At 45.5% G+C, this 14,611-nt stretch overlaps 1 protein-coding gene across 6 annotated transcripts in view; it reads left to right on the top strand.

Moving 5' to 3' along the window:
• Nucleotides 1–14,611, top strand: part of LOC119969548 (A-kinase anchor protein 12-like) — a 38,103-nt gene that overhangs the window by 3,471 nt on the left and 20,021 nt on the right. For all 6 annotated transcript variants that reach the window (XM_038803306.1, XM_038803305.1, XM_038803302.1 and 3 more), the window contains exons 2-7: nt 3,251–3,399; nt 6,260–6,425; nt 7,907–8,002; nt 9,712–9,945; nt 10,040–10,062; nt 10,145–10,269. In XM_038803306.1, coding sequence (XP_038659234.1) covers nt 3,251–3,399; nt 6,260–6,425; nt 7,907–8,002; nt 9,712–9,945; nt 10,040–10,062; nt 10,145–10,269 — 793 coding nt within the window. The remainder of the gene's footprint in view (nt 1–3,250; nt 3,400–6,259; nt 6,426–7,906; nt 8,003–9,711; nt 9,946–10,039; nt 10,063–10,144; nt 10,270–14,611) is intronic.

The raw sequence follows: 14,611 nt of genomic DNA, 5'->3' as shown, positions 1-14,611 counted from the left end.
CTCTCGGGTCCACTGTGTCTACTCTCGGATCGACTTCTTTGTGTTGGAGAAATTGGTGCTTCCAGGGGTAGTAGGAGAAGAATACTGCACAATCGTAATCTCCAACCATGCTCCACACTCGGTAGATGTGAGGATTGAGATGGGCCGGGCTCAATGCCCCCCCCCCCCCCCCCCCACCCCCACCCCCCCCCCCCCCACCCCCCCCATGGCTGGCCACGGTCCTCTTGGTCGATAAGGCACTCTGTGACCAGATATCACATGTCATTGACGGGTGTGTTACCAACAATCATAATGGGGAGGATTCCCCCTGTGGTGAACGTATTGTATTAACCAACATGTATGTTACTGTATCACGCTGTTGCCCATGTGGGCTCCACCTATGGACCATTGTACGATATTACATGGAATGTATCAGGTTGGTGCCCTTGTGGGCTCCGCCCCTTGAGGGGAGGTATAAAGAGCAGCAGTCCTGTCGGCGACTCTCACCAGCAGAGCAGTCGCAGGCAGGAAGTGTTCTAGTCGATTAAAGCCACAGTTTATATCTACTCTCTGTTTCACGTGAATTGATGGTCACATCACCCCCTCCACATACTGGAAGGAACTGAAGGCGGGGGCGAAATGATTGCATTCAAGGCCACAAAGACAGGAAGGACAGGGCGGGCAGACTACAACTGGTTGACTCCATACTGGAGGTGGACCGGCGGTACTCCATGGTCCCAATCGTGGAACTACTGGTGGAGAGAAACAAATTACAAATGGGCTTTGAACTGCATTCCACTGGGACAGCGGTACACCAACTCCGCCAGACATGGGGACCTTTTATGAGCATGGACACAAAGCCTACTACCTGTTGGTTCACCAGCTGAGGAAGCAGGCAGCCACAAGGGAAATAGCTCAGGTCAAAGATAGGTGCGTCACGCTAGTCGTAGCCCCAGAACAGATCAACGATCCCTTTGCAACGTTGTACCGAGGGCTGTACGCCTCCAGAGGGGTACTCGAAGAATAAGCTGTTCCTCGTCAGGCTAAACATGCCAGTTATCGGGGAAGATAAGAGACGGGTCTAGAAGCACCATTAGAGGGAAGTCATGGAGAGTATCAATTCCATGCACGCAGGGAAGGTGCTGGGGCTGGAAGGATTTCCGGCGGACTTCTACAAAAAATTTGCGCTTGCACTGGCCCTGCACATGCCTGAGGTGTTCACAGACTCGCTAGTATGGCTCACCCTGCCACCAATGCTGGGCCCAAGCCTCCATATCACTGATATCCAAAAAAGATAAAGACCTGACAGGATGCAGGTGCTACAGACCCTCTCACTCCTAAACGCTGATGCAAAGATCCTGACGAAGGCCCTGGCGAGGTGACTGGAGAGCTGCATGTCAGAAGTAATCGTGGAAGATCAGATAAGCTTCCTCAAGGGTAGGCAGCTAACAACGAACATCCACCGCCAGCTGAATGTTATAATGACCCCACCTGGGGCGAGAACACCAGAAGTGATCATCTCTTTGGACGCAGAAGTCAAACAGAAGTACCCCCTAGAGGTACTGGAATGGTTTGAGTTCGGACCAAGGTTCACCTCCTGGGTGAAACTACTTTACAGTGCTCTCATGGCGAGTGTATGGATAAATACCAGCAGCCCTAGTTACTTCTGGCTGCACAGAGGCACAAGACAAGGATGCCCCTTATCCCCGCTATTGTTTGCCCTGGCAATCGAGTCACTGTCGAAGGGGTTGAGAGGTGTCCAAAGGGGAGACAGAGAGCATTGAGTTTCACTCTTTGCAGATGACCTGCTCTTCTACTCTCGAACCCCGGGCCAGCATGGATGGGATAATGATACTCCAAAGGGATTTTGGAGCCTTCTCAAATTACAGGCTTAACCAGCAAAGAGCACGATCTTCCCTGAGAATCCACAGGGGGGGAGGGACAGAGCTGGGGGGACTGACATTCAAACGGGCCCAGACTAAGTTCTGCTACCTGGGGATCCAAATAGCCCACGACTGGACACGGATCTAGAAATGGAACCTGACGAGTCTGGTGGAAGAAGTCAAAAAGGATCTATAGAGGTGGGGCTCACTCCTACTCTCACTGGCGGGGAGGGTTCAGAGAATCAAAATGAACATGCTGCCCAGGTTCCTCTTCCTGTTCAGATCCCTCTCTATCTACGTCCCCAAGGCACTTTTTAAAATAAATTTAGAGAACTCAATTCATTTATTCCAATTAAGGGGCAATTTAGTGTGGCCAACCCTGCACATCTTTGGGTTGTGGGGGCGAGACCCACACGGGGAAAATGTGCAAACTCCACAAGGACAGTGACCCAGAACTGGGATCAAACCTGGGACCTCTGCGCTATGAGGCAGCAGTGCTAAACACTGCGCCACTGTGCTGCCCTCCAAGGCCTTTTTCAACGCAGTCAACAGTTTAATCATGGTGTTTGTGTGTGGGGGTGGAGGGGTTGGGGGGGGGGGGGGGTGGAGTGGAGAAGGAGATACAGAGGAGGAGAAGAGAAATGTGGGAGGCCTGGCCCTCCCAAACCTACAGGGTTGCCACAGCAGAAAGAGTACAGGGATGGGTCAAGGAACCGGGGCAGAGTGGGTGAGGATGGGGGAGAGTTTCTGTGCAAGGACATCCCTCCAAGCACTGGCCACAACCGCACTCCTATCCACAAACCCCACCCCCCACCCCCCCACCCCCCTTGGGCCAGATACACAAATAGTCCAGTGGTAGTAACCATCCTCCAAACACGATTCTTTCCCAACTGCAGCACCATAGATCTAGTCAGTATTCCATCATTATATAGCTATAAGTTTCCAGATATCTCTCTCAACTTCCCTGCAAAGTAACATGCGAATGATCACTAGGGAGTTACCAGACAATGCAGACATGGTTTTTTAAGAGCCATGATTCGATGTATGAGCATATATGCATGGCATGATAGCCTGAAATGATCACATTCAGGGTACTTTATGGTTCCAATTCCGTCTGCTGGTCATCCTTTGCTATCACTTAACAGTGAATCTCTACGACTTATTAATGGCAGGTTTTAAAAGGGAGCCTACACATTGGATCATCACACCATCAATGCTACATTAGAACAGTTCCCCTGCACCTAACATGCAATTGTAAAATATTTCATTGAATGCAGCAGTACAATATTGTGTGTGGGGTTTTATTCAATTTCTGTTTTTGGATATCAGACCTGGATTCTGTGAATACTGGTCTATGTAATCAAAACTGGATTTTCCTTTGTTGATAGTCGCGTGGTACAGCTGGAGTTTCAGGGGGTCGTTTCAGGTGTCCATCCTGCCGCCATGAGGTTATTCTGGACAGACATGGTGTTTATGGACTGCAGAGAAATCTGTTGGTGGAAAATATTATCGACATTTACAAGCAAGAATCTTCAAGGTAATAACTATTTTGTGACACGTCAGTGAAGACAAAGAGAAATTGTGTATCGTAGGTAAAATTTCATGATCAAGGATTGCAGTCAAAAGTTTTACAGGGGCTAGTAAACTAAACCACATGGAACAATGTTAATGTAGGGTACTTTCTTAACCTGAAGTAGTTACAATGGATGAATATTGATCAAGACCGTAAAGAACAAAAACAAGGTAAAATCTGGCTGTGAAACTAGATGACGCATGCAAAGATTAATTGCATACAGTACATATAATGCAACATTATATGAACTGACCTGACTTTTTCACACTATTAGCTGTTGGGAAATACAATATTTTGAATGTATTGGAACATAATTCAGAAAAAATCTTGGAAAGGCATGAATACCAGTGAAAAGTTTGGTGACGGACATTGTGTTATAATCGACAAAGAACAATGGGTGTTAATGAAATATTGTCAAGTCTTATTTAAATTCATTTTACAGAAGGTGGACTTCACTGGCTAGGCCAGCATTTATTACCCTTCCCCAAATGCCCTTGAGAAGATAGCGCTGAGTTGGCTTCTCAAACCACCACAGTCCCTGTGGCCTAAATACATGCACAGTGCTGTTTACGAGGGAGTTCCAGGATTTTGAACCAGTGACAGTGAATGAACAGTGATATATTTCCAAGTCAGGGTGATGAATGGCTTGGAGGGGATCTTCTAGGTGGTGGTGTTCCCAGGTACCTGCTGCCCTTGTCTTGCTAGAATCTTGATGGTAATGGTCTTGGGTTTGAAAGGTGCTGCCTAAGGAGACTTTGAGTTTTTACAGTGCATCTTGTAGATGGTACACACTGCTGTTACTGTATGTCTGTGGTGGAGGGAGGGAATATTTGTGGATGGGGTGCCAATCCAATGGGATGCTTTTTCCTGGATGGTGCCCAGCTTCTTGAGTGTTGTTGGAGCTGCACTCATCCAGGCAAGTGGAGAGTATTCCATCACACTCCTGACATGTGCCTTGTAGATCAAAGAGAAAATGCTGGAAAATCTCAGCAGATCTGGCAGCATCTGTAGGGAGAGAAAAGAGCTAACGTTTCGAGTCCAGATGACTCTTTGTCAAAGCTAAAAGACATAGAAAGTGGGAAATATTTATACTGTGGTGTGAGAATAAAAAATGTCATAACCACAGTAACCCAGGGAAACGGAGTGCTAATAGCCACAGAAACCAAGGGGAAAGAGTGCTAATGTCAGTCCCCAGAGAGAACAAAAGGTGTGAAAGACCAAACAACAGAGAAACTAACATCAGAGGGTAAACTGGGACAGATGCAGATGTTGGGAGGTGGGGGGGGAGGGGAAGGGATAAGCAAAGGGGAGAAAGGGTAAGGAAAGGTGGATAAGATGGGGGCGAGGTAAATATAAAGAAAGACAAGAAAGAAAGAAACGATAAATGAAATGGGATGAAAACAAATGGGTCGAGGTGGGGTACAGCTAATCATCTGAAGTTGTTGAATTCGATGTTGAGACCAGAAGGCTGTAATGTGCCTAACTGGAAGATGAGATGTTGTTCCTCCAGTTTGCGTTGAGCTTTAGTGGAACATTGCAGCAGGCCAAGGACAAACATGTGGGCATGGGAGCATTGTGTTAAAATGGCAAGCAACGGAAAGGTCAGGGTCCTGAATGCGCACATACTGAAGCTGCTCAGCAAAGCAATCACCCAGTCTGCATTTGGTCTCTCCAATATAGAGGAGACCACATTGGGAGCAGCGAATGCATAGACCAGATTGAAAGAGGTGCAAGTGAAAAGCTGCTTAACCTGGAATGAGTGTTTTGGGCCTGGTACGTTAAGCATGGAAGAGGGAAAAGGGGCAGGTGGTACACATTCTACGATTGCATGGGAAGGTGCCATGGGTGATGGGAGAGGCGTTGGGTATGGTGGAGGAGTGGGCTAGATTATCTTGGAGGGAACGGTTTCTGCGGAATGCTGACAGAGGGAGTGAAGGGAAGATGTGTTTGGTGGTGGGAGGCGGGTTACTCGCCACAGGATTCCTGGCCTTGATGTGTTCTTATAGTCATAGCATTATATGGCTAGTCCAGTTCAGTTCCTAGTCAATGGTAACCCTCAGGATGTTGATAATAGGGCATTCAGCTATGGTAAAGCCATTGAATGGCAAGGAGGGATGGTTAGATGCTCTTTTGTTGGAAATGGTCATTGTCTGGCATTTGTATGGCATGAATGTTACTTGCCACTTCAGCCCAAGCCTGGATATTGTCCAGGTCTTGCTGCATTTGGACATAAACTGCTTCAGTATCTGAGGAGTTGTGAATGATGCTGAAAATTGTGTAGTCATCAGCGAACATTACCACATCTGACCGTATGATGAAAGGCAGGTCATCGGTGAAGCAGCTCAAGATGGTTGGGCCCAGGACTCAACCCTGAGGAGCTCCTGCCGTGATGTCCTGGAACTGAGATGATTGAAGTCCAACCAGCACAACCATCTTCCTTTGTGCCAGCTATGACTGCAACCAGTGGAAATTTTCCCCCCTGATTCCCATTAAACAATTTAACTAGGGCTCCTTGATGCCATACTGGGTCAAAAATGCCGCCTTGATATCAAGGGCAGTCACCCTCACCTCACCTCTGGAATTCAGCTCTTTTGTCCATGTTTGAACCAAGGCTGTAATGAGCTCAGAAGCCTGGCGGACCCAATCTGAACTTCAGTGAATAAGTCAGTTGTATATTTTCTGTAACCTTTATGCACTTAATCTTCGAGAATAAAAATTAAATCTTTATGTTTAAATGCTGTTCGGTATAACTTTTTTGCATTTTGTGACTGGCCAGTCAATTTATGTAATAAATAATTCAACAAATTTCATACAATCAATCTAGATCTACTGCAAAACCTGAACAACCAACGTGTGAAGAGCATGATGAGGAAAAGATTAATATATACTGCACTTCGTGTGAGGTACCTACCTGCTCACTGTGCAAAGTATTTGGCGCCCACAAAGATTGTAAAGTTGCCCCTCTTCTAACTGTCTACAAACAACAAAAGGTAGCTATAAATTTTACGTATTTGCTGCTAAGGTAGGGGGACATAAATCCTGTTTTTAAAGGGACAGTCCCATATTTAAGCCTTACCTCGGGTGTCCTAATGTTTTCTTCAAAGGTAGCAAATTGTGCCATATTTTCTGCCTCCAGATGTCTGTTGCATTTCATTATACCCAATGTTGCCAAATTGCCTCTGTTCCCAAAACAAAACTAAGTGTACATATGGGGTAGTGTTGTATTGTTAAATCATTCTAAAATGAAGAAAGACTGCACATGAAGAACGCACTGTATGTGACTAGGAATTGAAAGATCGTATTGAACAGTGAAAAAAGCACATACAATGCTGCCTAGATTAATGACAAGCCAGAAGATTGGGAAAATTTTAGAAGCGAACAAAGGATGATTGAGAAAATAAAAAAGAGGGAAAAGCTGGAACATGAGAGTAAACGGGCAAGAAATATTAAACCAGGCAGTAAGAGCTTCACCAAGTATGTAAAATGGCACTGTGAAGCTAAATTAAAAGTTGGTCCTTCAGAGGGTGAGACTGAGGAACTAATAATGGGAAACAAGGAATATAGGAACAGGAGTAGGCCATTCAGCCCCTCAAGCCTGTTCCTCCATTCAGTGAGATCATGGCTGATCTGTGGCCTAACTCTGTATACCTGCCTTTGGTCCAAATCCTTCAATACCTTTGCTTAACAAAAATGTATCTATCTCAGATTTAAAATTAACAACTGATCTAGCATCAATTGCTGTTTGTGGAAGTGAGTTCCAAACCTCTACCACCTTTTGTGTGTAGAAGTGCTTCCGAACATCTCTCCTGAATGGTCTGGCCCTAATTTTTAGATTATGCCCCCTAATTCTAAAATCTCCAATCAGTAGAAACAGTAAATTGTTATCTACAGTCTTTTCCTGCTAATATCTTGAAGACTTTGATCTGGTCATCACTTAACCTTCTAAAATCTGGAGAAAACCAGCCTAATTTGTATAATCTCTCCTCATAAGGAAATGACAGAGTGTTGGACTCCCATCCCGCCGCGCCAGATTTCTGGTTCAGCACGCTGGCGGGAGGCTCCATTTCGCCGGCTGGTAAATGGGGTTTCCCCACTGTGGGGCAGTCCCACGCCGTAAGGAAACCCCGGGCTGCCGGCAAAATGGAGAATCCCAACGGCGGAGAATCCAGCCTTTGAACAAATATTTTGCATCTGTCTTTGTGGTACAAGACAGAGAATGCATTCCAAGAATAGCAGAAGATGTATGGAAAGGGGCAAGGAGTAACTTCTGATGATTGTTTTCACTTAATCTTAATTTAAATGCTTGTACAGCATGGTTCTGATTGGTTGCTATTTTGTTTGAATAGGAATCATTTTACCAAGTTTCTAAAATCGGGGAATATGGTCACCAAAACCCAGGTCGCTGAATATTTGAACACATTTTTAAAAAGTTGAATTTAAATGTAAAACGTACGTTGCCTTTCTTTCTCAGTGCGCACTTAGCGATGAAATTGGAGCACTTGCTGCAGCCAATGATGCAACTCAAATATTCATTGCTCATCTGGAAGAAACTAGCAAAATTATTGAGGTAAATAAACCAGAATTGCCCAACTTTTTCGTGTGGGGGGGGGGCGAAAAGATAAAGTTTGCCACACCATTAAATATGATAGCACAGTGATTATCACTGTTGCTTCACAGCTCCAGGGTCCCAGGTTCGATTCCCAGCTTGGATCACTGTCTGTGGGGAGTCTGCACGTTCCCCCCCATGTCTGCGTGGGCTTCCTCTGGGTGTTCCGGTTTCCTCCCACAAGTCCCGAAAGACGTGCTGTTAGGTGAATTGGACATTCTGAATTCTCCCTCTGTGTACCCAAACAGGCGCCGGTGTGTGGTGACTAGGGGATTTTTGCAGTAACTTCAATAAAGTGTTAATTTAAGCCTACTTGTGACAATAATAAAGATTATTATTATATTATAAATACCAATTTTATAAAAGATGAATGAAAAGAAACAACTTGCTGAACTGGAAACAAAAAATGAGTTAAACATTAAGTGACGTATCAGAGAGTGATAGGGTGAGGTGTGTGTCCAGCTCACTTCAAGTCACACGTTGTTCACTCACTCACCCTCACCCAATGTGAGACTGAATAAACATACATGTTGGTGTATGGGTGAATGAGAATCCTGAGACTGGGAGTGAAACAGATTTATGCACACACTCTCCACCCGCACACACTCTTCCCCCAGCACACATTTCCCCCCTCCGTCTCACTCCTTTCTCCGCACATACAATCTCTCGTTCCCCTCACACACTCTTTCTCTCATCTCACACAGTCCCTGAGACCCCCCTCACACATACACTCTCCCCGCACACACACTCTCTCTGACACAAACTCTTTCTCTCTCTTTCCACTCACAGCTCTTTCTCTCTCTTCCCCCCCCCCCCCCCACCCCCCCACTAACACATTCTCTCCCACTCACAGGCTCTCCCTCTCATGCACACACTCTGCCTCTCCCCCTCACACACTCTTTCTCTCTCTTCCCCCTCACACTCTCTCCCTCCATCACAGATACACTCTCTCTCCTCCTCACACACACACGATCTCTCCTTTCCCCCTCACACACACACACTCTCTCTCACTCTTCCTGACTTTCTCAATCTCCACTCACTCACTCACTCAGATGCCAGTGGATGATTCTCCAGCTAGCACGCATTCCGCTCCAGCTCCTTCATGCCCGTTTTCCACCCGCACTCTCTGGGCCCTGGAACTGACCATAAAAATGTACCTTCCCACTGTTTGCTGCTCATCCAAGCAGAGATTGTTTTCTCTCTGCTGCTGCTGGGCTCACTTCAAGGCAGCTAAATGGTTTCACTTCCTCTATTGTAACCACAAAGAGCACTCAGCAATGTTAATGTGGTAAGGGGCGGTCAATCATGACAAGAGTGTGATAAATATTGTGGTTAGAATTAATGGAGGGGCCATGAGATGCATTCAAGTGTGAAGGGAAAGATTAATATACAAACCCCTCCAGCAGTTGTGCCTAAACCATTAAGCTGTCAGTCACAGGCTAGTGAAAGGTATTGTTCTCTGAAATCTCTGTAATTCAGACATGGCCTCCATCCCGGGGGAGGGTCCAAGCTCAAACCCTCATCCGAAATGTCTCAGGAAAGTAATCAACAATGATTTTGAAGCTGCAGTTCCCAGCTGGTCTTGGGTTTACGTTTTGTCTGTTTTCATGAGACCGTATAAATATGCGTTTCTCTCATTCTACAACAACCTGTTCTATGTCGTTTTACAGGAAAACTGTAGAAGTCAAAAACAAATTATGTGCGAAAAGCTTGATTCCCTGATTGTAATCTTGGAATCAAAGAAGCAGGAGATGATGCAAAAAATCACAAGCGAGCAAGATGAAAAAAGGAACCACTGCAAGTCTTTGATGAAAACATACTCTGAACGTGTACAATCCATGTCCAAGCTCATAGAATCTGCACTTCAGTCTATGGAGGAACCACAAATGGCAGTCTTTCTACAGGTATTGATATTTTATCACATTTCGTTTTATTAGCTGTGATTTCCTCGACTTGGCTCAGAAAGTTAATTTTAATTTCATTATTTTTCTTTTATAGAACGCAAAGATACTGACAGCAAAGTAAGTACAGACAACAGTTTTAACATTTACCAATTGGAGAATCTCTTTTGAATCTAATTAGTAAGGTTTCTTCTATAATTAGACTTTCAGAGGCGACGAGAGCATCAGTGATCGAAGATTTGGAACACAATTATGAAAATATGGATCACTACAATGTAGATATTGAGAAAGAACAGAATCTGCTCCAAATGATTAATTTCCTCAAAGGTAAAAGAATCTTTCTGCGTAAACCTATTTTTCCCAGAACTTTCTTTAAATCAACTGCCTATATTGCCGATGATCTCCAGAACTCCCTAATCCCTGACCTATACCCCAAAACCCCAATTGTCCATCCCCCCAGCCTTGCAATCTCCCCTCCACCGCACCCCCCACTCTCCTCTACCTAATCCCCCCCACTCCTGCCTCTTCCTCCGTGTCCTGGCACTTAGTTCCAGGCAGCTAGCTGCAGTGCCTCTTCTGGCCACTGCAGTGCTATTCCAGGAATGACTGGAGAGATGACGGTCAATCAGCTTTCCAAGGTGGGACTTCCTCCTGGTGACCAGCAGAAGTCCCGCCCTCTGGAAATCAATGCTTGTTGCAGCGTGAAGTGGCAATGGGCCTGCTGGAGTTGGTGGGGATGTGTTCCCCTCGCCAACGAGAAAATTCTGGCCAATGTATTAATACCAACAAATCCCCTGTGACATTGTTTGCACTGGAGTCTGGATGTTAACCTCCCTACTTTTGTATCCAAATCTCCTTGTAATAGATGATAACATTCTATTAGCTTTCCTAATTACTTGCTGTACTGTATTGTGACTTATGCACAAGGACACCCAGATCCCTCTGCATCTCCAAGCTCTACAATATCTCACCATTTAGATAATAAGCTATTTTATTTTTCCTGTGAAATGGACAATTTCATATTTCCCCACATTATGCTTCATTTGCCAGGTCTTTGCCTACTCACCTATTTAAATATTTTAATAGGCTCTTTATATCTGCCTCACAATTTACATTCCCACTTATCTTTGTGTCATCAGCAAACCTGGCAACCATCCCTTAAATTCCTTCATCCAAATCATTTATATAAATTGTAAAAAGTTAAGGTCTCAGCACTGACCACTATGGCTCACCACTCATTATATCTTGCCAACCTAAAAATACCCATTTGAGCCTACTCTCTGCTTCCTGTTAGCCAGCCAAACTTCTATCCAGGCAAATCTGTTACCCCTTACACCATGAGCTTTTATTTTCCACAATAACCTTTGAAGTAGCACTTTATCAAATGTCTTCTGGAAATATAAGGTCAATACATCCACCGGTTTCCCTTTATCCAGAGCTCAGGTTGCGTCCTCAAAGAACTTCAGTACGTTGGTTAAACATGATTTCCCTTTCACAAAACCATGTTGACTCTGCCTACTAATCTTGAGCTTATCCAACGGTCCTTCTTTAACTTCTTTAATAATATTTTAAAATGTTTTTCCTATGACAGATGTTAAGATATCTGGCTTGTAGTTTCCCACTTTCTGTCCCCCTCCCTTTTTGAATAACGGAGTTACATTTGCTATATATCAATCCGATGAGACTTTCCCCGAACCTAGTGGTATAGGAAAATTAAAACTAATGCAGTAAAGTAGCCATAGTCCAAGATGACCAAATGTTGCTTTCCCCTGTGAGGGGGAGAGCTGACTCTGGTGATTTAACCTGAGGATCACTTCAGGCGAGGGGCAAGGTTGAGAAGGCGGGACCTTCATGAATAACTGGGTACGGGAATTGAACCCGTGCTGTTGGTCTGACTCTGCATCACAAGCCAGCCGTCCCATCCAACTGAGCTAAAGGTTGGATTTCACTTTTCATTATGTCTCTGTTTGGACGGTAGATGTCTTTGACCTCAGCTTGGAAGACTGAGTTCAGTATGCGCAGTGATTCCTCTGCTCTTTCACATCCAACAATATCACAGAGAATGACCGTTAGACTGTCATCTTGTTGACCGCCTGTGACACACATATGTTTTCAATAATACAAAACCTTACTTACCCAGCTGCGCCCGACATGCAAGCTTTCGACCAACTAGTAACTCTAGTGGGACAGCACTTTAACCCAACTCCATCCATTATCGTACAGCGGTATCATTTTAATACCATCACTGAGAATTTGATAAGGTTGCGAAAGATTGCAGAGTTTTGTGAATATGGCACTGCCTTGCAGGAAATGCTGCAAGACAGTTTAGTATGTGGTGTTGACAATGCCACCACCCAAAATAAATTATTGGCTGAACCTTCCCTGAATCTACAACAAGCCATGCAAATATCGCTGTCCCGGGAAAGCGTGAAGCAAGGGGTGCAGGAAATACAAAGCATGGAAGTAAATGTCTTGGGTGCGTTCCCTCCTGGCCAGGACGCTCCCCAGGTGGTTACCCTGTGCTAGACTGAGTGCTGTAAATGCCCGATTCATTGGCCAAAGGCTTAGTTGTCCTGATGAGAAATGCCCCTGGAATCCGTTGAGGGTGATTTGGGTCGTTGGGGGGCTTGTGGTTGCCGGCCCAGGTGAGAGTGCAGATTTCAGCCCAACCAGTGATCCACACACCCCGGTGGAGGCAGGCATCAGCATAGAGTGCATATCCAACCTAGATGAGCCTGAAGAAGATGACTACGTGCAGTTAAATTGCCTGGCAGTCCCCCTGGTGGCCTCCATAAGGACTACAGTGTAGATAAACGGGCCTGAACATGGAACTGGTGCGGCAGTTTCTGTTGTGGAATGGAAGACGTTCAACCGCATAAGACAGGGCATACAGGACTTGGAAGTGAGCGATACTAAGGCTAGGTTAGCCATGTATTCTGGTGAATTGCAGGTACCACCATGACTCAAATGGTTTCCAGTCACCAGTCGGCATTCTTCCCAATTATTTTGGTCAAAGGGCAAGGCTGTAGCTTGTTGAGCTATAATTGGTTGAGCCATTTACAACTAAATTGGCAATGCATCCTCCAGATGGGGTGCAGGGGCTTAAGCGAAGTGTTGAGCAAGTACTCCAAAATAGTTCAACCCAGACTAGGGAAGATCAAAGGGGCCGTAGTTCTCATTTATGTTGACGTGGGAGCCCAACCTCAATATTTCCAGGCACACACAGCCCCCTATGCGTTGTTGGAAAAAGTAGAAATTGAACTCGGTTGACTAGAAAATTGGGGCAACATCAGGGGGTATACTTTGCGGATTGGGCAGCAACAGTGGTGCCAGTATTAAAAGCAGACAAGACAGCCCAGTTATGCGGGGACTTTAAGCCTACTGTGAATACGGCTTCAAAGTTTGATCGCAAACCCATGCCTCGCATTGAGGGTCTTGACGCAAAGTTGGCAGGTGGATGTTTGTTCACTAAACTCGATATGAGCCACATGTATTTACAACTTGAGTTGGTCACGGCCTCCCGAAAATTTATTACCGTAAATATGCAGAGGGCTTTACGGGTATACCTTTCATGGTGTCCTCTGCCTGTGCTATATTTGAATGAGTAATGGAGAACATCCTGAGGGGGTTTCCGCGCGGCAGTCTATTTAGATGATGTGCTGTTCATGGGAGCGACCAAACAAGAGAATCTGGAGAACCTAGAGGCTGTACTAATGTGTTTCTCTCAGTCTGGTTGGCCATGGCCTCTTGTGGAAAGATAAGCTCGAGCAACCCAGGACACAAGTAACTAACGTGAGGTGTAGAAATGTAGAAAATAGGTGCAGGAATAGGCCATTCAGCCCTTTGATCCTGCACCACCGTTCAATGTGATAATGGCTGATCATGCAAATTCAGTATTCCACTCCCATTTCTCTCCATACCCCTTGATCCCTTTAGCCGCAAGGGCCACATCCAGTTCCCTCTTGAATGTATCCAGTGAACTGGCCCCGTCAGCTTTCTGTGGTCGAATTCCATAAGTTAACAACTTCTAAGAGACGATGTTCTTCCTCATTTCAGTCCTGAATGACTTACTTCTTATTCTTAGGCTGTGATCCCTAGTTCTGGACATCCCCGACATCGGGAACATTCTTCCCACATCTAGCCTGTCCAATCCCATCAGGATTTTACATGTTGCAATGACATCCCCTCTCATTCTTCAAAACTCCAGTGAGTACAAGCCCAGTTGATTCAGTCTTTCTTCATATGTCAGTCCTGCCATCCCGGGAATTATTCTGGTGAACCTTCACTGGACACCCTCAATAGCAAGAATGTCCTTCCTCAAACCAGGAGACCTAAACTGCACACAATACTCAAGGTGTGGCCTCACCAAGGCCCTGCAGCAAGACATCCCTATCCCGTACTCAAATCCTGTAGCTAATGAAGACCAACATGCCATTAGCTTTCCTCACCACTTGCTGTACCTGCATGCCAACCTTCAGCTTCTGTTTCATCATGACACCCAGGTCTCATTGGACTTCCCCTTTTGCTAAACTGCCACCATTCAGATAATAATCTGCCTTCCTGTTTTAGGCAGCAAAGTGGGCCACCTCACATTTACCCACATTATATTGCATTTGTCCCAAGTATTTTCCCACTCAGCCTGTCCAAGTCACCCTGCAGCCTCTTGGCA

Source organism: Scyliorhinus canicula, chromosome 7 (assembly GCF_902713615.1).
Source record: "Scyliorhinus canicula chromosome 7, sScyCan1.1, whole genome shotgun sequence".
NCBI classification, from domain to species: Eukaryota; Metazoa; Chordata; class Chondrichthyes; order Carcharhiniformes; family Scyliorhinidae; genus Scyliorhinus; species Scyliorhinus canicula.
This window is presented reverse-complemented; position numbering and strand designations above follow the sequence as displayed.